Genomic DNA, 23446 nt, shown 5'->3' with positions numbered 1-23446 from the left:
TTTCAGATCCCAAGTCAAGAGGGAGCAGTTTCTCTGTGAGTTAAGGTGCAAGGCCTGTTGAACTGCTCTGATAGACCAAAGCACATAAATGTCAAAGATATGTTGTATGTGATCCGTGTCTTAAAATCTGTTCATCATCTATGATTCCCAGGACCTCTACAGTTGATTACAGACAACATCACAGTGATTTGTACATAAACAAGCAGGGGAGTACCAGGTCATATCTACTGTGCATGGCTTGGAATGTAGCTCTACAGCATTCTGTAACTCTTCAAGAATCTTACTTTTTGTCCAAGAAATATATAGTGACAGACAACCTGAACAGGACTAGGACAGACAAGGATGAATGGAAAGTGAATGAGGAGGTCTTGCAAGAATTGATCCAGTTGTGGGGAGCACTTTAAATACATATCTTTGCATCCTTTTGAAACAGACAACTGAACAAATTTGGTTCCAGGGTTCTCTGCACGCCAGACTGGAAAACATACGCATTTTCGTTCTTATGATCAGGATTGTTTCTTTATGCATTTCCACCCTTTCTACTAATATCCAGGGTAATTCTGAAGATTCAAAAGGAATTTTCAATAATATCCAGGGTAATTCTGAAGATTCAAAAGGAATTTTCAAAAGTAATTGTGATGACTCCCTTTTGGCCCAGGCAACATTGGTTCTCCCTTCGTCCTGGCCTAGGGCTATTACCACAAGTTTTCTCACAAACTAGACCTTCTCACACAGGACAAAGGGAGTTTGAAATACCCCATTCTCAAGCAGGTTTGACTAACTACCTGAATAATTCAGTTTTGGTTCCTTTTAGGCACCTCTTTCATGAGGACATGCAGCAGGTATTAAAGGAGGCAAGAAAACCTAATACTAGGAAATTTTGTATTAACAAGTGGAAAAGATATTTTACTTGACACCTAGTCAAAAACGTGGGCTCCACTAGGATTATGTACCAGTGGTTCTGAAATGTTTTCACGAGTTACTTTCCTCTGGGCTGTCTTATTCCTCTAACAAGGATTATCGTTTCAGTGTGTCTGCCCATGGAGCCTCTCCTTTCTTTATTTTTGGTAAAGCAGTTTCTCAAGGGGGGTTTACATCTTTAGCCTCCTAAATCAAGTATCTCCTTCTTGGGAGCTTGCATTTGTGCTGGAAATGTTAACTATCTCAACTCTCTCTCCCTTTGGAACAACTCATCCTCAGCTATTGCCTTTTGTATACCTACCATGGAAAATCTATTTTAGCCAATATCAAGGCACATTCTGCTAGAGCATTACTGGAAAGGGGTGGAGTGCAGAGTTTGAACATATATACTCTAATATTGTAAGTGCAACTTGCACAATTGTAATTTCTTCTTGATACCCAAGAAGTTGAACATCCTCTATAGAAAAATCTAGTGAGTTAAGAAAATAATACTTTTTGATGATCTCAGTGCAGTCATTTCTTCCTTGCCTTCAGGAAGAATATTCAATGTGCTCTTTGGATCTCTGGGATGCTTACCTCAATATAAGGATGGCTAAGGTGTCTCAGAAATTCCTCCTCTTCTGAGTTTAAGCCTGCCACTGTCCATTCAGAGTCATGCTCTTGGACTCATCATAGCTCCCAGGGTGTTTACCAGTTGCATGGCTCCAGAAGCAGCTAATTTCAGGGTGCTAGGGATAAAAAATATTCCCCAATTTGGATGACTGGCTAAGAGTCATGACCTCAGAGGAGTATCTTATGGAAGAAAGAGAATACATCTTCTGCCTGTACATGTAAACCTTCAGAAATCATAGTCGGAAAAAATTCAGCAGCTAAGCCACCTGGATGCATCATTGTGGTAGCACATCTCCCTGTTGACAGTTTAAATTCAATTCAGGAGACAGAATACTAATCATTTAACAAGCAGCCATGATTGTGCAGGTATTAGGTTTAACAGCAGCCTCAAAACAGATGACAGTTCCAGCAAGGTACTGTATGGGAGGGCTTTAATGGACCCTGAAAGTTCAGTGGTCACAAACACAGGGTCCAATGTTTCATATGATCATACTGTCCAAGTCTTGTCAGAAATGTATTAATTCATAGCTTTAATCAGTGAGCCTGTCTTTGAGTGGACTCATTCTTCTTTCAGTTCCACTGGTCGCCTTAGCCACAGTTGCATTTGCATTGGGGAGGAGGCCTTGTCTTAGGCAGACAGCAAAGGGAAGGTGGACTTAGAAGGAGGTCCAACTACAAATCAGTATCCTGGAGATGAGGGTCATTCTTTAAGAGTTGCAGGCATTTCATAACTACTTTCCCTAAGATGCAATAGCCATCCACTCTCACAGAGTGGTTGCAGTATGGTGCATCAACAAACGGGAGGAACCAAGTCATTCCCCTTCTGTTGGGAAAAATTGAGTGTATGGAAATGGACGATCAACTTCCAGCACTTTCAGGGTCAAGCCATCTCATAATCTGACAGATTGAGTAGATACTTTCTTATTCCTCTCGAGTGGTCTCTAAATATGTATTTAGTGAAGATAAGTTTTTGTTGCTAGGGGAAACCTTGCTGAAATCTGTTTACCTCACCTTTCAACACCAAATGCAGCAACTTTTTTATCCTAATCTTTCCTCAGAGCCTGACTTCTTATTTCCATGTTTATATACGAGGGGTTTAATGTGGATTTAGGTTTGAACACATAATGCTTTTTATAACAGTTTATGTAGTTTTTATCAAATTTTAGCAATTTGGATCGTGGTTTTTTTTTTTTTTTTTAGAATTATTAAAAGGTTTGACTGTAGTGTAATTTTATGTAAGTAACACAACACGGGGGAGTAATTGTCTTTTTAAATCTTTTATTGTTTAATTAATGCAAATCACATGACTGGTTTTGAACTCTGTATAAATAGAACTTTTTGTGGGTTTTATAACAGTTCTGATGAAGTCCCATGAAACAAGGGATGAAAGCGCATGACCGTGTATGTTTGGATTTGTTTGTCTTGTGTGTCTATAAAAGTTGTTTCTGAATACACTCTGGTCATTGGATTTTCATTTTTTAATATGAAGCATTAACCTGGAGAATGGTACAGACTTACAGTAGTACTGCTGTTTGAACTACGTGAGCCTTGTGTTTCTGTTACTAGTTTTGGTTGGCTTCACGGCATACACTGTAACAGTGTTTCTCCCTTGAAAAGAGGCAACTTGCCTAGTCAACAAGGGATAAATAAGCATATAAATATGTGCTTACACACGTGTGTGTGTGTGTGTGTGTGTGTGTGTGTGTGTGTGTGTGTGTGTACATATATACACAAGATATATATTATCATGGGTTACCTTCATTTGCCTGACACCTCATTTGACTGAAACTCATTTCCCTGACGAGTAGTACTTGCAGTGCACTGTAAGGCAAATAAAAGGGATATGTCCTTTTCCCCACTGTAGTACGGCCCTGGAGTTAGTATATATAGTTAGGGGGGTTGTGGGGGCCAAAGCCCGCCCCCCCAGTTTAGTTTTACTGAATAATATAAAACAAAAAGCAGAGCATTTAAATCAAACTAGGTGGGGGGCTAAGCCCCCCCCCAACTATATATACTAACTCCAGGGTCGCACTACAGTGGGGAAAAGGACATATCCCTTTTATTTACCGTACAGTGCACTGCAAGTACTACTTGTCAGGGAAATTAGTTTCAGTCAAATGAGATGTCATGCAAATGAAGGTAACCCATTATCATACGTGTGTGTGTGTGTGTGTGTGTGTGTGTGTGTGTGTGTGTGTGTGTGTGTGTGTGTGTGTGTGTGTGTGAGACTCTTGCAGCTTATTGATGGAAATCAACTGTTCCCCTTCTTTATTAATCTTGCATAGCACCTTAAGGTGCAAGTATTTATAAGTTAACTGAGGATTAAAACTGCCACCCTTCAGTAAATGGATGCTTTAGCTATAGTCTTTAGACAATATGTCATTGACCTTAATGATGGCATAGGTGTTTGCCCGACCCCCACTCCCCCAGACATACATTCAGTTGCTGTTCTCCTCATTATGCCTCCTTTTAACTAAACTCACTTCACTTTTGTATAATTACTTTGATTTACTGGTCTACCACAGATATTTTAAGTTTTGTTATAATTTTTATTCTGTTTATATATATATCTTCTGCTGTTATTCATAATTATCCTCTCTTCTGTTATTCCTTCACAACTTCATCTCTTTATTATGAACATTTTAATAAAGTTCATTAAAACTAAAATAAGCTGAGCATTACAGACATCTAAATGCAGAGATCACTTGTAGATCTGCAGTTTCAGGTGAACGGCCCTTCTCCTTTGTGCATTTGTCTTGATTCACAGTTGTCTATTTCCAGTGAGTATTCTGGGGTATTCTAGTACAAAATATATTTGGATGGATTATGTGTCATGAAGATATCTGATATATTAAATACAGTGTCTGTAGCACATTTTTCCTCTTTTTATGTGATTAAGTGTATTTTCTCTGAAATAGTAATTTCATCTTCCCCCTTCTTGCAGTTCATAACGGGGTCTGCTTCTACACGCACTCGTGATTTGAGTCACCAGTCACGTGCCTGTAATGAAGGAAAAAATACTTTTGAAATTATACAAGATGGTATGTACTGAGAACAGTATGAAATTCCTGAGTTGTATAGTTTGATTATGGTGCAAGGTACATAAATACTGACAAAATTATGTTCTAGAAGTGTGTTTGGTAGTAAGTGAGTTGGGTTGTAGTCATTTGCTGTAAATAATACACAGTAGCAGTGTTAAAACTTTTTTCCTGCTTCATGAAGCATTTTTGTATTTGAGTTTACTAGCTTGTGATTGTACACTATAAATTATATGGTTGGCACTGATTGCATTACTCTTTATTCTTGCATTCTGAATTGTATTATGTGTTTGTTAACTAGATAAGTGAATTGGTCCAAAACAACTTTTCATTTACGGCCTGAACCACAGTGGTATAAAGACAAACAACCATACCTTAGCCTCTTACAGTAAGAAATCTGGACAAAGCTACAAATAATAGGGGGTCAGAGGCCCAAAAATAGGGACACATTTTAAATATTGCTCCTACAAACTTATAAAGTAGATAGAACAGGTTTTGCATTACCATGAATTTTTTGAAGGCTATGAACTCTGAAACTCAAATGTCAGCCATTCTGTTCTGACTTCAGTCCTCAATGACTTGCCAGTGATTTGTCCCAAAAAAAAATAAATAAATAAAAACACAGTTTTATGAAAAATAGAACAAAAATTTGAGACAAAAATCTGGACGTTTTGCAAAAATACAGGCATTTGAGAGGTATGCAAACAACAGTTTCTGGCATGTTGTGACTTATTGTACAACAGTCTTTTGAAATAACCTGCAGTATTGCTATCTCTTTGGTGTTAATGGTTTAATCACGGGCAGTAAAAGAAAAAAATCTTTATAGAAATATCTACATTTCAACAGTACAGAAGTAATATTTTTGAAGAAACATAAAATTCCAACCAGTAGTGATTATGAAGTTGTCATTTCATCTCTTAGAGAAAAGGAGAGGAATGGCAGCATGATGGGAGAAAACTACTGTTCTGTCAAAGATTATTAACAGCTGACAGTAAGGCCATGTGTTCAGTATTTAATACTGAGTTTCAAAAGAATTTTATATCTTTAGCCATCTTTTACTATATACCTTGCATTGGAGACATTGTAGTAAAGGAACATCTGGAAATTTTGCTGAATAATCTCATTTTAAAAGGAAATTTTAATTGTATAACGAGTGAAGCAGGTAGTTCATTAAGAATTTTTTTTAAGATGGAGAAACATATGCTGCCAATGATTCATTATTATTATTATTATTATTTTTACTAACTGTTCTTATAAATAGACCATTTATAGTTTCATAGACATGAAAAATGAAACTGAGTATGTGAAACTTTTCCAGTGTCCACAATAAAGGAATAATGTGATTTGTTGTAATATAACCATGGACATGATTAATTTTACAATAATTTCAACAGTCCCATTCCCATTTTATATGACATAATTAAAATATTTAAAAGATTATTCTAAATAAGCAAAAAGAGGAGTAAATGCAGGTCAGTAATAACATTTACATAAGTGAGAAATAAAATATTGGTGTAATAAAAAATGAAACTGTTGAATTCATATCTAATAAGCATAAAAATAAACTTCTAAAGCAAAAGTAAGTCTACAGAAAAGAGTTTCAATATCTTAACCTGTTCAGTAATGTTTACTTACCAAAATCAGGAAAATCTAATCACAAAATCGAGATAGCATTAGAAAATATAAGCTATATTCATATGCAGTGACATCTAAAGGTTTATGTATGCTGGCCAACAGAAGTAAAATATTAATGAGAGAATTGGAGAAATACTGTGCTCAGTCAGATATCAAATAAGGAAACCTTGGGTATCGAGGAGATTTTTGGCAAATGTTAAGAATTTTATTGGTTCATGGGTGTATACTAGGCTAATGAGTACTAGGGCACTTATATGCCTAGCTGTGCAACCCAAATGTGACCCACACCTTTGATTTTTATGACTGATTGCCTTTGTCCTTCAGAGACATAAGTGCCAAACCAGGAGTGAATTTCTGATTAGCCATCTGTTGGTTCAAGTTGTGCTTAAAAAGGGATAGGGAGGAACTCTGTTTAACCTGAATGGGGGAGCCTGTTCCAAAGAATGGGAATCCTTTGAAATTCATCTCTGTCTCTCCAACATATCCTACTTATGCCACAATCAAAATGTAGGTATTTTAATCTAGTAGTTCTGATGCTGTTTTGTGGATGTGCAAAAGTTTTTTTTAAAACAGGGTCCAGGGATACCTTGTATACCAGGCAAAGATCACCTGTCAGAAATCTGTATGATACTGAGTAAAGACACGGGGTTTTGAGGCAATCATCATTTTGCTTACTGTATTCTTTTTGTAAGGAACCTTTTTGTATGTTTTAGTTGCTGCATGTGTCTGGTTAGGTACATATCGAAGGGAGCATTATATTCTATTATGGGTCTGATAAGGTTTGAGCATAGTGTTACGCTGACCTCTCTAGACCTAGACCCTTACCCTTGCTTATAAGTTGAACAATATATAAGATTTTTCTTATCTTGGACAAATATTGGTTGAAGGCTAGGTAACTATCTACTTGAGTTCCCAGATCCCTGACTAGTGAATCAACTTTTAGGGGTGTTTATTGACAATGTACTTACCCAGGGTGGCCGACTTCCCAAAAGGTACTGTGATGCATTTCTTGGTATTGTGTTTTAAGCCATGGCTTTGGGATCAAGCATTTGTTTACATTAGCCCTTCCTGGTTAGTGTTCTCATCTTGGCTATTAAATGACTGCTCCCAGTTTGCAGTCATTTGCGAACTTAGTTAGCCAGAGGCCTTTGAGATGGGCTTTGACATCAGAGAAATATATGCTAAAGAGGAATGGGCATAGCCCAGAACCCTGGAGGACTCCACTGGTGACTGGCCTCTTTGTGGAGGTGGCCTCATTAATTCTAACTTCCTGGGTCCTATCAGTAAGCCAGCTAGATATCCAGCTTGTTCTAAAGGGGTTTATACCTAGTTCCATAAATTTGTTGATAATGCGTCTGGAGCGTTTCTCCCCGGGCCTCTGCTTAAAATGGGCTGTGTCCCAGTCAAATTTTACTGGTAAAGATTCCTGTCCTAGAGACTTCCTAAACTCTGGAACAAGCTACCCATCTATGTTAAGCAAAGTTCCTCATTAGCACTCTTCAAAAAAAATCTTGATAAGTGCATGGGAAATAGGAAATACACCCTAGGATCACTTCTGTGGCTCTGCTCGACAGGGGCACAGGAAATTAACTTTCTTGGGCAGCATAAGCCAGGGAACCTTGTTAGTTAGACTTACTTAGGCCCCTGGGCCGATAGCCTAGTACCTACCTATGAACCAATGTTAAATAAAATAAATAAAAATAAATGGGCGAGTGGGGTATTGTATCAAATGATCAAATGCTCTAGCCAGTTCTAGATAGAAGGTATGCAGCATTTTCCCCTCATCCATTGTCTTAGTGACCTTTTCAAGTAGTCCACAAATTCAATAAGCATGACCTTCCTGTGACTAAGTCAGTGTCTGCGGGTCTCCTTTTTTCTTGTTGATAATTTCCATGATAATTCTTTCCATTGCTTTGCAAATAAGACTAGTCGGCATGATGAGTCTGTAGTTTCCAGGATCTGTTGAAGGTCCTCCCTTATGAAAGGAGATGGCTGTCACAGTCTTCCATCCACGTGGCACAAAGCCTGTTTTAAGACCGTAGTTAAATAATTTTAGACTGTTCAGGATGCATCCTGGGATGTTATTGGGTTCCAGTTTGGCCATGTTCATGGCTTCAGTGAGTGCAACCAGTACATGTTCCCTGGTTATAGTTGGAGGAGTTATGTTTGAGGGTATTTTTTGGGAGATGGGGGAGAGGGGGTAAAGTTGGAGCTGAATTTGTCACTAACTGGTTCACAATATCATCAGGCTCACTGAACGTGGCACCATTAACCACCAATTCAGAACTTTGCTGTGCATTGCCATTGAGACTTCTGGCATAACTGAAGAAGCCCTTAGGGTTTTCTTTCACCTGGAAGCCAATTTTAATGTCAGAGTTGGCTTTTCTTGACCTAATTTAGCCCTCTTAGTTGCCTCTTTAGTGTGGTGAGAGAGTTTTTAACTTAATGGGAATAACCCTTCCTGATTTTGCCATAATTATTTTCCTTTTCTTGTATATCCTATTAAATTGAGGATGCTACCAGAGTGATTTGTTTCTGGGGCTATTCCTGGGCTTGCTTCTGGTAGGTAAAGCAGTCTCTATGCAGCCACTGACATAGCTGTACAGAGTTTCTGAGAGCAATTCACTATAGGCTGCTGTGTTCTCAGGGTTTGGAAGGGCATTGAATTTTGACAAACCATCACTTAATAAAAGGAAATTTTCACTGGAATAGTTCCTAACTGTTACTAGTTTTAATGGGATTACGGAGTTGATTTTGATTTCAAAGCAGACAGCTTCATGATCAGACCTTACCAGGGGGATGAGATGAGACATTGGGGGGGAGGGGTGCAGCATTCTCCCTCATCTATGAGCACGCAGTTCAGTATGTTGGAGTCCCTAGTGGGTTTATTCACGATTTGGTCGGGGATGTTTGTATTTATGAAGTCCAGTAATCTATGTGCCTGTAGATTTGAGGCAGTGTAGGCCTCCCAGTCTACAGAGGGGTAATTAAAGTATTCTATGAGTAGGGTGTTAGGTTGGATGGTAAATGTCTGTAGTAGGTCCAAGAATGCATTGTGAACTTCTTGGGACATAGAGGGTGACCTATAGCTGGCTAGGATATGGGATTTGGTCTGTGGTGATCTGCACATTGAGGAACTCCAGCACATTATCCTCAGCACATTATCCTATTTGACCACCGTAGAAGTATGCTGGTTCCACCTATAGCCCTTGTCTGTGCAGCTACTGGTCTAAAAGTATGGAAGGTATTGAAACCTTGCACTGCTGAGATACTCTGTGTCACTTTAAACCATGCCTCAGTAACTACATAGATGTCTGTATTCTCAAGTGTAAGGAGGGCTTGGAGGGAGTGCAGTTTTTATTTAGGCTCCTGGCATTGAGCACTAACAGCTAGAGGTTCATTTGAGGTGATTTTGTTATGTTGATAGGTTTGTCAGTTTGGCATTGCCTAATAAAACTTTATCCACATCCGCAGTGCCTTTTAGCCAGTATTTAAAAGCCTAGAGGGGAAAGGTGCAGACCATCCTTAGCAAAGCAATAGGGCCTTCTAACCATGTCCTCCCAAGTTAACAAATACTGGATCCCTTAGGATGACACCGAAAGACATCCAGTTGATGAAATCAATCTTTTTTTTTTTTACTGATATGGTGGTATCATCGTCGGTGATGGCCATATGCTGCTCAATTCTAGTCTCATGCCAGCTTGAAACACACCGTCTGAAAGCTCCATAAAATCTCTCTGTTCCAGGAAGGTACATCTCAGGTCATGGAATCGTACTGGTACCAGTGGTGTAATGATTTGAGTGCATGTGTAATTTGGCAGATCCTGGCTCCAGATAAGCAAGTAGCAGTTATCTTGTCACTGTTCAGCCTGGTTAGAGGGCTATCAGTATATCTTACAATAGAGTCCCCTACGACTCGAGTCCTGTTAAGTGTGTTTGCTTGCCTTAGGGGTTTATTTTTTGGGGCTCCACTGAGAGTGACAGTATGTATGGTGTTAAGTATTGTTTTTTTGAGTGCCTTTAGACTTGCTGAGGCAGAGCTTTGACAATGGGCACACTAAGTGATCTTTGTTGTTTAGGAAGATTGCTTTTATGTGCCTATGCATACCTTAATATCTGTGAGTGTTGTGTGGATCAATGATTATCTTCCCAGAGTAAGTAATTACTCATTCAAAAACTCAGAAAACCTAAACCGCACCATCCTCAACCCACCCAGGTTGGAGACTGTACCCCCCACACCTCCCTAACTAAAAATACCAACTCGGAAATCACACTATATTTGGCAAAAGAGCAAAGTTCACCTTGCCGGCCAACAGGTTACTTACCCTGGAAAAGATCTTTGTTGATCTGGTCTTTCGCTGAAATAGGTTTTCGTTCATTTTGTCTCAACGATGTGGTCTTCAGTCATCTCGGCTTTTAGTATTCTCAGGTAGACCTGTAAGTACTCCTCTTGCATACTGTGTCTGCTTCTTTAACGATTAAGTGGTTGTTGGTAAACATGAGAAGGTTGCTGCATTGTCTCTAGATGCCCATATCCATCAAAATGGCTACAGAGAATTTAGGAAATTGTATATCCATACTGTCTAGTCCTTTTGATTGGGGTGCTACAAGGTGGTGATGTATTGGGGTTAGAAGTTCTATTAACGGTGCTTTATTGGTACATATTATGCTAAACAGTACTGTGTTCTAATAACTTTAATGTTTATACAGTAATGAATTTTACTAAATCTGTGTCATTGCCAGTCAATGCCCAACTAGCTGGTGTAAGATTGTCAGCATGCAATGTGTTTTATTGCTGCTTTACAGGGTACTGTTCTACACGAAAAATTTGCTTACTAGGTGTTTGGTACTGTATTGGGCACTGTTAACATATGAAAATGCGCAAACTTCACAGCAGCAGAGAAAAAAAGCAGAAAACTAACTAATGAGCCCTCTGGCCAATAAAATGACTATACTGTAAGTCCTTTTGTGTGTGGACAACACTATAAATCCTTTTGTGTATTGACTAAACTGAGTCCTTTTATGTATTATGAACAAGTTAATAGAATTGAGAATGCAAGACTAGATGATGAAAACATTCAGGACTACCAAGTAAAATATATAAATGTCAAATTAAATGCTACATAGAGGGAAAAAACATATTAAGCCAGTAACAATGAGTAAAGTTAAAGACCAAACACTGGGGTTAGATGGAGTTATTCCAGATCTTTTCCCAGAAAAAAAAAATCACCTTGATAAATAAAGCCTTGTTAATAACTCAAATTGTAAATGGGTTTTGTTATAGTGGAGATGCGTCTTGATGACACCTATTTTGAAACAAGGAAGAAAGAAAGAAATCTGGTGTCTTTATATAGACCAGTATAGTTACTTTATGTAAGGTCAAACTGGATTTATTGAGAACTGAAGGACACATGACCATATTAAAATAACAATTACTTTTAATAAATTCTGCAAACACAAAAGCAAAAATTAGTAATACTGAGTGTAGATGTTGAAAATATCTATACTTTTATTAGGAAATTTCTGTTTAATATTCTGGATAAATATAGATTTCCATATGTTTTTAGAAAATCAGTAGAAAGTTTATGTAAGGATTCTAAGGAATATGTTGTAAAAAGAAGTTATGTAATTTACCATAACATTCCATCTGTGTTATCCATTTTCATTCTTCAACAATTCGGTTCAGATCCAACCCTCAAATCCGACTCAGCCACTTTTTACAGGTTGTGGCTACTGGAACTCTGGTGCGCCTTCCTTACCCATGATGCTGTAGTCCCCTAACATACCTCAGGTCTTGTTTGCTGGCCTTATAGCTTCATAGGAATATTAGAACACCAGTATGAGAAACCAATGCCTGGAGCTGAAAGACAGAAACATTGGTTCCCTTATTATCTTCTCTTTCTTCCAGAACTCATAAATTAAATAGTAGAGTGTTAGAGGGAGGGGAGGGGAGTTGAGGAAGAATGAAAATGGGTAACACAGATGGAATGTTATGGTGAGTACATAACATCTGTATCTGATGTCAATTTTCATTAATTCGTCAACAACTGGGACAGAGTCCCCAGCTACCTGAATCCCCAGGAGGACTCTAAGGAAGAATATTCCTGAACACTTTTGAGCCAAAGGTTACTCCTCTCCTTGAGACAAGACCACTTTGTAATGAGTAATAAAGGTATGAGGATTAGCCTAAGTTACAGCTGCACAGCTATCATCTGTGAAAGACCTGGATAAAAATGCTGATGATGTCTCCATGGAGCTGGTTGAATGGGCTCTTAAAGATTTTGGCAAAGGCAAACTTAATTTGTTATAAACAAAGGATAAGTAATCAGTCAACCATTTGGTTAAAGTTACTTTTGCAACTGGCTGTCCTAATTTCGACTCCACAAAGAAAGCAAACAATTGATCTCTTTTTCTGAAATTCTTTGTTCTTTGCAAATAGAAACGTAGCTCTGTCTGTGAACATCCAGCAAATGTAACATGTATTCACCTTTGTTTGTGAAATCTGGAAAGAAAACTGGAAGATTAATGGACTGATTGGTGTTGGATTCTGACATTACCTTAGGAAGAAAGGAAGGGCTGGTTCATAGTGCTACCCTGTCTCTATGATATATTAAATAAGGAGGCTTAGAAAACAAGACTTGAAGTTCAATAAGTCTTTGAACAGAGGTTATGTCTACCATAAAGATAGATGTTAAGTTGTCTATCTCGCCTTCGTTCTTGCTGGTTGGGATCGGAGCCGATCCTCGGCTCCGACTCGGCCATCTTCTATAGCTCGAGAGCTGTTTACTTGCTCGAGGCTACCCCTTATCCCATGATGCCTAGTGATAGCTACCCAGATCTTGTTTGCCACTTCAGCTGCGAGGTGTCGTTTTTCTGGCTCAGGCTCGTATAAAGTTTCTTTCGTAGAACTTCTTACTCTAGATATATATTTTTTCAGGGTTTATTGTTAACTTTTAGTCTTGTTTTCGTGTTAGCTGGTGTTTAATTGTTGTATTCCTTCCCTTCCTTGTAGAACTCATTTAACTTAGAGAGTCCCCCCCCTCCCATATCGTCTTCTTGTCAAATGTTTAGGTTAGAGGCTTTCCTTCTACCTTTCTTTCATAGGCTAGCCGTTTAAGTTAGAGGCTTTCCTATCTAAAAAAAAAAAAAACCTTTAGCTTCAGTCTGGTAGTATAGTGTGTTTTTTGTGTAGACTGTATATTGCTTTGATAGCTATTGTTGTATTTGTTGTTTTCTTTTTTTCAGGATGTCAAAGGAATCCAAAGTGTCTGGATTCAAGAAGTGTGACTCATGCTGTCAGAAAATGTCTCTGACAGATGGGCACACTTCTTGCGTCTATTATTTAGGTGCCGTGCACCTGGAGGACTCTTGTTCTATCTGCCATGCATTTAGCCCAAGAGTCCTGCAGGGGCGTAAGAATAAGCTTATTCTTAGGGGTCTTTTAAAGCCCCAGGATTCACTGGCCAAGACCTCTCAGCCTGTGAAATCCCCTAAATATACCAAGCCGTCGGCTCCAAGTTCGGAGCTGTCCTCGGTTCAGACTCTACCTTCTACTTTGGTTCTGGCTGGTACCGATAAGACTATCTCCCCGTCAGCTCCATCAGAAACCTCGGAGCCTTCGCGGAGCCACAAGAGGCTGAAGTCCCCTTCATTGGAATCGATACATTCGGCTCCGCGGTCTCCCCTGCTTCAGAGCGAGCGCAGTCACAGATCTTCTCACTCCTCTCGATTCTCTAGGCTGTCGGATCACGATGTGGAGAGAGTGGTCAGTAGGTTGCTAAAGTCGCAGGCACTTGCCAAGATGTTGTCCAGCCCTCCTCAGCAGATGTCGGCTCCGCCCACTTCTATCAATGTTCCTCCTCCGACTCTATTGAGTTCGGAGCCGGAGTTCATTGGGGTTCGAGTAGTGGAACTGTCGGCTCCAATAACTCTATCTCCTTCGGTTCCGTCGTCAGCTCCGATCCCCTCGGTGGTGCCGTCCGTCGAGGGATCTAGGCTCCAGGGCTCCCTCGTCTGCTCTGAGGAGGCGAGTGGCATCAGTCCCTTGTCCGACCCCGTTCTCCCTCTCAGAGCTTCGGCGCAGGTGAGCTCGGCTCCCACATCGGCCTCGGAGCCGTCTCCCTCGGTGCGGAGAAGGATTCCGATTTCCTCGGAACCGGAGCTTTCTCTGCATCGTGGCAGGGACGCCTTCGATGTCATGAGGAGTGTGCTGGCCACTGAGTCAGCTCCACTATTCTCCCACCATCTCCGTCCCCTGTAGTGCCTGTGCCAACCTCTGCTCCTCCTCCAGACCCCAAGCGTGTTGAACTAGCGCTCCAGGGCACCCTATTGGGTGTTTCCTCTTCTTCTGAGATCTCCCCTGACCATTCAGAGGAGCCCCCTCGTAAGAAGAAGTGCAAGAGGAAGCACATTGACTCTCCTGACTCTGTCACTTCTGATACAGACTTAGATGAATCGGAAGGGTCCCCGAGATCCCCCTCTGAAGCTGTTTCCTTCTCGGACATCCTAGAAATGCTTAAGCAGAGGGGGAACCGGAATCCCCTAGCCCCTACCGAGGATGAGTCTGTATTCCTGGGTGCGTTCGGTTCCTGACCTTCCACCTCCTGGGTTTCTCCGCCTTTTTCTGACATCGGAGTGGAGCAAGAAAAAAGTTTCCCCAACGGGGTACTTAGCTTTGAGTGGAGAAGAAAGTCTTCGGACCGAAGTATATCAGTAAAATTCGTCAGGAGTCCGCCGACCGGCAGATGCGAACTGCTATCACCGCACGGCAAGAAAGACTGGAGAAGATGGCGTCGGCTGTCAGCTTTGTACTCCTGGCGCTCTGACGTCAGGGAGCATGGTTGAACAGCCGACGCCGGACCCAGACTTTGGGATTCTGGCCGACCTGGGGCTGCCTGCCGGCAGGGGAGAACCCTACAGTCATGACTGCAACAGTGAAACACGATGAACATCTTAAAGGGTATCTCCGAGCTCTTTAAGGACATCCCTCAGAAGCTGGGTAAAATGGCATAAGTAGTTCAGTGACCTCATAGAAAAGGTCGCTGAAACGAACATTTGCTTCCCATATCTGTCCATGGTCCTAGACTCCTTGTTAGGAGGATGGACAGATGAAGAGGTCTCCGCTAACTCTTTTTTGGTGGCTGCTGCTACCACCATGGCATCAACAGGAACACCTTTGGTAAGGAACTTCTTATCATGGGGTGCTGTGATGAACTTGCCAGGTCTCCTTGGAGTTGGTTCCACTGTATCCGGAGCTGACCAAGCCTTTCGAGCCACCACTGCCATAAGTGGATCGAAAGGCGGAGAAACCCAGGAGGTGGAAGGTCAGGAACCGAACGCATCCAGGAATACAGACTCATCCTCGGTAGGGGCTAGGGGATTCCGGTTCCCCCTCTGCTTAAGCATTTCTAGGATGTCCGAGAAGGAAACAGCTTCAGAGGGGGATCTCGGGGACCCTTCCGATTCATCTAAGTCTGTATCAGAAGTGACAGAGTCAGGAGAGTCAATGTGCTTCCTCTTGCACTTCTTCTTACGAGGGGGCTCCTCTGAATGGTCAGGGGAGGTCTCAGAAGAAGAGGAAACACCCAATAGGGTGCCCTGGAGCGCTAGTTCTCCACGCTTGGGGTCTGGAGGAGGAGCAGAGGTTGGCACAGGCACTACAGGGGGCGGAAATGGTGGGAGAATAGTGGAGCTGACTCAGTGGCCAGCACACTCCTCATGACATCGAAGGCGTCCCTGCCACGATGCAGAGAAAGCTCCGGTTCCGAGGAAATCGGAATCCTTCTCCGCACCGAGGGAGACGGCTCCGAGGCCGATGTGGGAGCCGAGCTCACCTGCGCCGAAGCTCTGAGAGGGAGAACGGGGTCGAAGACACTCGAACATCTACATTTTTGGTAGGTGTACACAACTGTACTATCCATCAGCTGAGGGGGCTCAAGCTAAAGTAGCTTCCCAGCTGGCAATGCTTAATTCTGTAGTCAACTCCTCTATGAGGCTCGTTTCCTATGCAGCCGATGGTGCGAGTAGAGCCGCAGGTACGGGTGTGGCCCTTAGGAGGCATGCATGGATGCGGTTGTGTAATTTTGCGGAACCCTTTCGAGCGTCATTCACCAACACCCCCTTTGATGGTTCCTTTCTTTTTGGACCACAGGTGAAAGACACTTTGACTAGGTGTGTGAGCAAGAAGGCAAGACTCTCTCTGCCGTGGGAGTCCGTTTTTTCCACTCCTTCTAGACCATACCCCAAGGGTCAGAAGGGTGGCAAAATGTGGTTCCGGAAATCCCAAGGAGCCTCACTTGACACACGTAGCGATTTTTCCTCCAGGGGCAGAGGGGGAAACAATAACAGATGCCGACCTCGTGGCAGAGGGGGTCCGCAGAACCGGGGCAACAGAGAATCTTTCTATGATGAGCCCTTTCAGCTCCCTGAAAGGTTGCCCGGCTGCCTGCCTCTGGAGGCAGTCAGGGGAAGAGTTTCACTGTACCCAAAAGCCTGGCAAAATTTAACACAAGACAGATGGGTACGGTCCATTATATCTTGAGGTTACAAAATTCCCTTATGTCAACCCCCCTTACCGTCAAGGAAATCCCTTCCAGATGTTCCACCCAATCGGAAGGACCAAGCAGTAATAGAAGTTTCAAAACTGCTAGAAAAAAAGAGTCATCCAGGAAGTCCCGGCAGACCAACACAGATCCCGAACTTACTCAAGGTTCTTTTTGGTACCAAAAAAGACAGGGGATTGGAGACCGATTCTGGATCTCAGCAGACTAAACAGGTATGTTCAAAGAACAAAGTTTCGGATGGTCACACTACAGTCCATTCTACCCTTTCTGGGTCAGGGCAGTTGGATGTGCTCGATAGATCTTCAGGGCGTGTACTACATTATCAAAATGGACAGGCGCTCCAGGAGATTTCTTCACTTCCGGCTGGGAGCCAGTCATTACCAGTTCAGAGCTCTGCCCTTTGGTCTCACCACAGCTCCCAGGGTGTTCGCCAAATGTATGGCAGTGGTCACGGCTCACCTGAGATGTCGAGGATTCCAGGTGTTGCCATATCCAGACGACTGGCTCCTCACTGCTACTACCAGGCATCAACTTCTGCAAGCCAGGGACTACACAATCATGATCTGCTGCCAACTAGGCATTACAATAAACTTCAAAAAATCTGCCTTGTTGCACTGTCAATCTATCACCTATATAGGAGCAGACTTAGACACAAGGAACATGTCCGCAAGGCTACCACCAGAAAAGGTGTCTACAATTCGCCAGCAAGTACAAGTTCTAATGCAGAGCAAAAGAATCCAAGTCAGGTTCGTCCTTCAACCTCTGGGTTCCATGGCAGCAGCAATTCCTCTAATCCCACTGGCCCGCTTTCACATGAGGATCCTTCAGTGGCTTCTGTTCACACAGTGGTCTTTCCAACAGCTGCCCATGTCTCACATGATCATGATTACAGAAGCATGCAAAAGGCACCTTTCCTGGTGGATGGTCTCCCCACTAGTGACTTAGGGCAGACCCTTCATTCAACCCCCTCCGGTTGCCACAGTGACCACAGACGCCTCCCTGATAGGGTGGGGGGGAGCATTATCAGGGCAGGACAGTCCAAGGCACTTGGCAGCCTCACGAGTACCATCTGCACATAAACGTCCTAGAAATGAGAGCCATGCTCCTAGCGTTGAAAGCCCTTCAGGACTCTCTTCCTTCTGGGACCATTACAGTTCAAACGGACAACATGTCAGTGGTGTTGTACATCAACAAGCAGGGCGGAACCAGGTCCTATCCCCTGTGTCAAGAAGCACTCAGACTCTGGCAGTGGGTGATTTCCTCCCAACGTTTTCTGATTGCGACGCACATCCCTGAGAGGTCCAACGTCATAGTGGATAGGCTCAGCAGAGCTATCCTCATGCCTCATGACTGGTCTCTGAATCAGGAAGTTGCGGATCTTATCTTCCTTAAATGGAGACAGCCTTGCTGCGATCTTTTTGCCACCCCCTTCAACAGCAAATGCAGCAACTACTTCTCCCTTCTTCTGCTTCCAGGTCACTCACCCAGAGACGCTCTAGTCCACGATTGGCCTCAGGGACTTCTTTATGCCTTTCCTCCATTTCCCCTGATTCCAAAACTCGTACAGAAAGCAATATCGTTGGGTTGCAAAATGATCCTCATTGCCCCTACTGGCCTCGACAGATATGGTTCCCGTTCCTGCACCATTACCTTCTCGATCATCCCTGGACTCTGGATCCGATTCCAGACCTACTGATTCATCAATCAGGCGGGTTGCATCAGTCCCTCCAAACTCTCCAGCTCACAGCTTGGTTGCTTCACTTCCAACCTTAGCCAGGCTTCCCAACATTTCCCCGCCCCTACGTGAGATTATTGTCTCCTCTTACAAGTCCACAACCAGAAAAACTTATGCTAGTAAATGGAAACGTTTTTCTTGTTGGGCAGAGGATAGGAAAGTAGATCCCTTTTCAGCCCCAGTCCACGAAATTCTGGAATTCCTAGCAGAACTTTTTCACTCCGGGTCCGTTTCTGCTACAATCAGGGTTCAATTAGCGGCCATTTCTAACTTTCATGTTGGTTTGTCAAATTCAAACATTATGTCTCATAAGCTCTGTAAAGCCTTTTTGAGAGGGGCCACTCTCCTTAGGCCTCCAGTGAGAGATCTCCCTACTCCTTGGGACCTTAATTTGGTACTAACTTCCTTGACTTTGCCCCCTTTTGAACCAGCAGTGTCCTGCTCCATTAAGTTTCTGCCTTGTAAGACACTCTTTCTGGTTGCTATTACTTCAGCCAGACGCGTCTCTGAACTTCAGGCACTATGTGTTCGTCCTCCATACTTGGTTTTTCATAAGGACCGGGTTGCTCTGATGACTAATCCTTCATTTCTTCCGAAAGTCTGCTCAGAATTTAATTTAAACCAATCTATAGATCTTCCCGTGTTTTTTCCTAACCACACCAACAAGGCAGAGTACAAATTACACCAATTGGACATTCACAGACAATTGCGTTTTTACCTGCACAGGACTAAGAAAATAAGGCAGTCGGACCAACTGTTCCTTTCCTATGCTCTAGGCAAACAAGGTCTCCCAGTTTCTAAGGTGACCTTATCCAGGTGGTTGTCTCACACTATTACTTTCATTTATCTTAATTATATTTAATTAAGGAACAAAGAGTTACCTATCAAACCGAAAGGTCATTCTACTAGAGCCGTGGCCACCTCTGTAGCCTTCCAATCTAGGTTGCCCATGGATTCTATCTGTGCAGCTGCTATGTGGGCAAATCCTCATACCTTTATTTCTCATTACAAGCTAGATATAGTCTCCAGGAGCAGAGCTGACTTTAGTTCCACTGTTCTGAAGAGTCTGTTCCAATGAGACACCCAGGATTGTAGGTGCTAGGGACGCTGTCCCAACCAGCAAGAACGAAGGCGAGATAGACAACTAGATAGACAACTTAACATAAAGAAGTTATGTACCTACCATAACATTCCCTGTTAGTTGTCTTCATCTCGCCTTCTTTCTTGCGTCCCACCCTCCATCCCCCTGTCCTATTGGACCGAGAAGAGTTCTGGTTTCACTGGCTAAGTGTTCTCTGGTTTGTTTCCTCTACTGACTTAGAGAGTATGACAGGTATACTCAATCTATTTGCTTGGACAGGTCCATTCTCTGGCTATGTCTGGGGTAGCTATTTCAAACGAGTTCTGGGTAGCTATCACTATGCATCATGGGATAAGGGGTAGCCTCGAGCCAGTAAACAGCTCTCGAACTATAGAAGATGGCCGAGTCGGAGCCGATCCCAACCAGCAAGAAAGAGGCGAGATGAAGGCAACTAACATGGAACGTTATGGTAGGTACATAACTTCTTTTTTTCCAGGTTAAAAGCTTTAGTTCACATTTTGCTGCTGATTCAAATGGAGATTGAGTCAAAGTTTGTAATACCAAATTTAAATCCCGTGGTATAGTTGGGTCTTTAAAAGTAGTCTCAGAAGAAGAGTATCCTTCATAAAGGCCTTACAAAGTTTTGAGGAAGTTAAGGTGGAAGTGTGATCTCCTATATGAAAAATAGAAATGTCAGCTTATTGTACTTTAACAATTGAAGAACTAACCCCTTCATTAAAGATTGTAGCCAGAAACTCAAGAACTTTATGTATTGGTGCTAAAAAAATGTCAGCCTTTTGTTGTGCCCAAAAAAACAAATCTTTTCCATTTACTTCTGTAAATCTTCCTAGTGGAAGCCTTATGGAAAGATAAAAATATATGACAGACAGGGGAGGAGAGTCTAGGTTGTCTGGCTGTCACTGGAAGTGGAGAAACAATGCGGACAGCTTTAGGCCTGAAATGTCTGAATGAATCATATCTGTTGGGTGAGACACGTGGTCTGGAATTCAATCCAGAATCCTTGGAGGGTAAACTAGATGAGGCCAAAGAAAGGGGATCCAAGTCTGGTGCGGCCAGTAAAGGACAATAAGGATGACCTTTGCTCTTCAATCTAGATGCTTTCTGGAGAAATTTGGGGATTAAGAAGGCTGGGGGATACTCGGAGAGGAGACCGAGGGGGCCAGTATTGGAGGAGAGGGTCTCTCAGTGATTCTTCTGGTGGGAGGATGAGGGCAAAGAACTTGCTGCACTTGTTGAGGGGAGATGCAAAGAGGTCGCAGCAGGTTGGCCCCATTGGCAGAATTTCTCTTCCACAACTCTCATGTTGAGGGACCACTCGTGAGGTAACAAAATGGATCTGCTGAAGTTGTCTGGTATCACGTTGGATTTCCCCAGAATTGCTGTCAGAAATTGATTGGATGAGATCGCCCATTGCCACACTGTCAGAGCTTATTGACAAGGGGTAGGATCTGGTCCTTCCTTGTTTGTTGATGTACTATATCACTGACATATTGTCCATTTGAATCACAGTATTCCTGGAAGGGAGAGAGTTTTGAAAGGGCTGCAGTACTAGGAGTACTGCTGTCATTTCCAGGACGTTGATATGCATGCTAGCCTTATCAGAGGACCATGTGCCTTGAACTTTCTTTCCCAAGAAGTGCTGCTTATCCAATTTGGGAAGCGTCCATGGTCACAAAGGTTTGGACTGAGGAAAAATGAAAGGACAGCCTTGTAATACCTGATCTGATCGAATTCACTACGAGAACTACTATTTGCATGCCTGAGTTATTCTGATTTGTGTGGACATAAGTTGATGTAGAATGGTATGCCAAGACCCTGGAAGAAAACACAATGAAGCTTACGGACAGGACAACTTAGTCAAGCCTTGTAGTTGTTGATTTAACAGTGTAGTCCACAGAAATCCTCAGGATAAAAACGCCACTGAGTTACTAAGGTCCATTGAAGAATGCTCATATGGTATCTTGCTAGCGGGACTAGAACTGTTGCACAGACATTGACCCCAAAGTTGTAGACTCAATCATGCCTATAGAGAAGAATTCTGAATTATCTTTTTGACTTGAAATTGAATAGCTTTTACCCTTGGTATGGGAAGGGAGGCTATCACTGATACATTGAACAAGGCTCCTATGAACTCTAATGTCTGAGATGGTTCTAATTGAGGTTTGTTATGGTTAATGGTAATTCCTAGATGACAGCAAATCTGGAGTACATAGTCTCGTGATTTTATCCGGAGATGCTTGGTCGGGGAGGTTATGAGCCAGTTGTCCAAGTATGGAAACGCCCAGAATTCCTTCAGTCTCAGTTAAACTGCTGTTGTTGCCATGCATTTGGTGAACACCCTGGGGACTGTGGTGAGGCCAGAGGCAGTGCTCTGAACTGGTAATGGCTGGCTTCCAGTCAGAAGCATAGGTGTCTCCTGGATCATCTGTTCATTTTTATGTGATAGTACGCATCCTGAAGATCCATTGAGCACATCCAGTCGTCCTTGTGCAGGAAGGGCAAAATGGAGTGAACCATGACCGTCCAGAACTTTGTATACTGAACCAATTTGTTCAGATTGCTGAGATCCAAAATTGGTCTTCCAGTCCCCTGTTTTCTTTGACACTAAAAAGAATCTTGAATAAGTTCCAGATTCTGTTTATTCTGTGGGGATCTCTTGGATGACTGTCTTTTCTAGCAGCATTTTTATTTGTAGAGTTGCTGCTTTCCTCTGACTGGGTGGAAGGAAGGGATAGGGAAAAGGGAAATATGTAACCTCTGGAAATAATCCTCTGCACTCATGTATCTTCTGTAATGTCTAGCCATGCTTTGTGGTGCAGGGATAGATGACCCCTGACTGCCTACAGAGGTGGACAATCAGCCCTTCTTTCAGGGTGCTGATAGGGTCTGTCAGAGAAGGAATCTCTAGACTCCTGGTTCTGCAGTCATCCTCTACCGCACAGGCAGCATCTTCTGTTAAATCCCCCTTCTGCCCCTGGGGGGATTTATCTCCACATGGATCTTGTAAAGGACCCTGGGACTTTATGAACCATATTTTTCAACCACCTCATTGATTTCTTGAGAAGGTCCTTTGAGGAGTCGAAAAATGTATGACGACTGCAGACAGGGTCTTCTCATTTTGCTCACACCTGGAGAGTTTGTTTTTTACCTTGGGGCCAAACATAGAACTTCTGTCAAAGGGTGCATTGACAAAGTAGGACTTGAAGGGCTCTGCAGAATCACACAAGTGCATCCAGCTATGCCTTCTAATGGAAATGCCTGAAACCACTGCCCTTGAAGTACCTTCAGCTACTTGTGAAATGAGCCCCATGGACGAATTTTTGATCGATTATAGGGTAGCCAACTGTGAGGCAATAGTGCTCAGTGCCTCAGAAGTACTGGTCCTAGAGAGGTGTTTGGAGAGTTCTGTAATCAAGCCCTCCTCAATCTAGTGAAGTGCACCAAATAATTCATCAACCTGAGTGCAAAGGTTGCTGAGGCATATACACACTTCCCAAATCTGTCCAACACCCTGGTCTCCCTGTTAGGAGGATGGACAGATGAACTCTCTTCCGCAAGTTCTTTTTTCGTTGCTGTCACTACAATCATGGCATCTGCTTGTACTTCCCTGCTCCAAAACTGTCTTCCTTTCAGTGATGCCAGGATCCTGTATGGTCTCTTGGGGATTGGCTGAACAGAGTCTGGTTCTATGCATGCCCACCTAGAGATCAAGTCATTGAGCTCGTTAGCGAGCAGAGTCACCCAAGAGGTAGATGGGCCACATCCAAAGGCTTTCAAGAATACCGATTCCTCTTGAGGAGGTTTATTGGTAGACCAACCACCCCTGTGCTTGAGGATTTCC

General features: G+C 42.6%; 1 protein-coding gene across 1 annotated transcript in view; it reads left to right on the top strand.

Annotated features, from left to right (window-relative positions):
• Window positions 1-23446, top strand: part of LOC122792729 (RNA-binding protein 44-like) — a 1860938-nt gene that overhangs the window by 245247 nt on the left and 1592245 nt on the right. The window contains exon 3 of the mRNA XM_044060311.1: window positions 4478-4574. Within this exon, the coding sequence (XP_043916246.1) occupies window positions 4478-4574 (97 nt within the window). The remainder of the gene's footprint in view (window positions 1-4477; window positions 4575-23446) is intronic.

Source organism: Protopterus annectens, chromosome 2.part0, assembly GCF_019279795.1.
Source record: "Protopterus annectens isolate FY-2018-M chromosome 2.part0, PAN1.0, whole genome shotgun sequence".
Lineage (NCBI taxonomy): Eukaryota > Metazoa > Chordata > Ceratodontiformes > Protopteridae > Protopterus > Protopterus annectens.
Note: the sequence above shows the minus strand (reverse complement) of the source record. Positions and strands in the feature narration are given on the sequence as shown.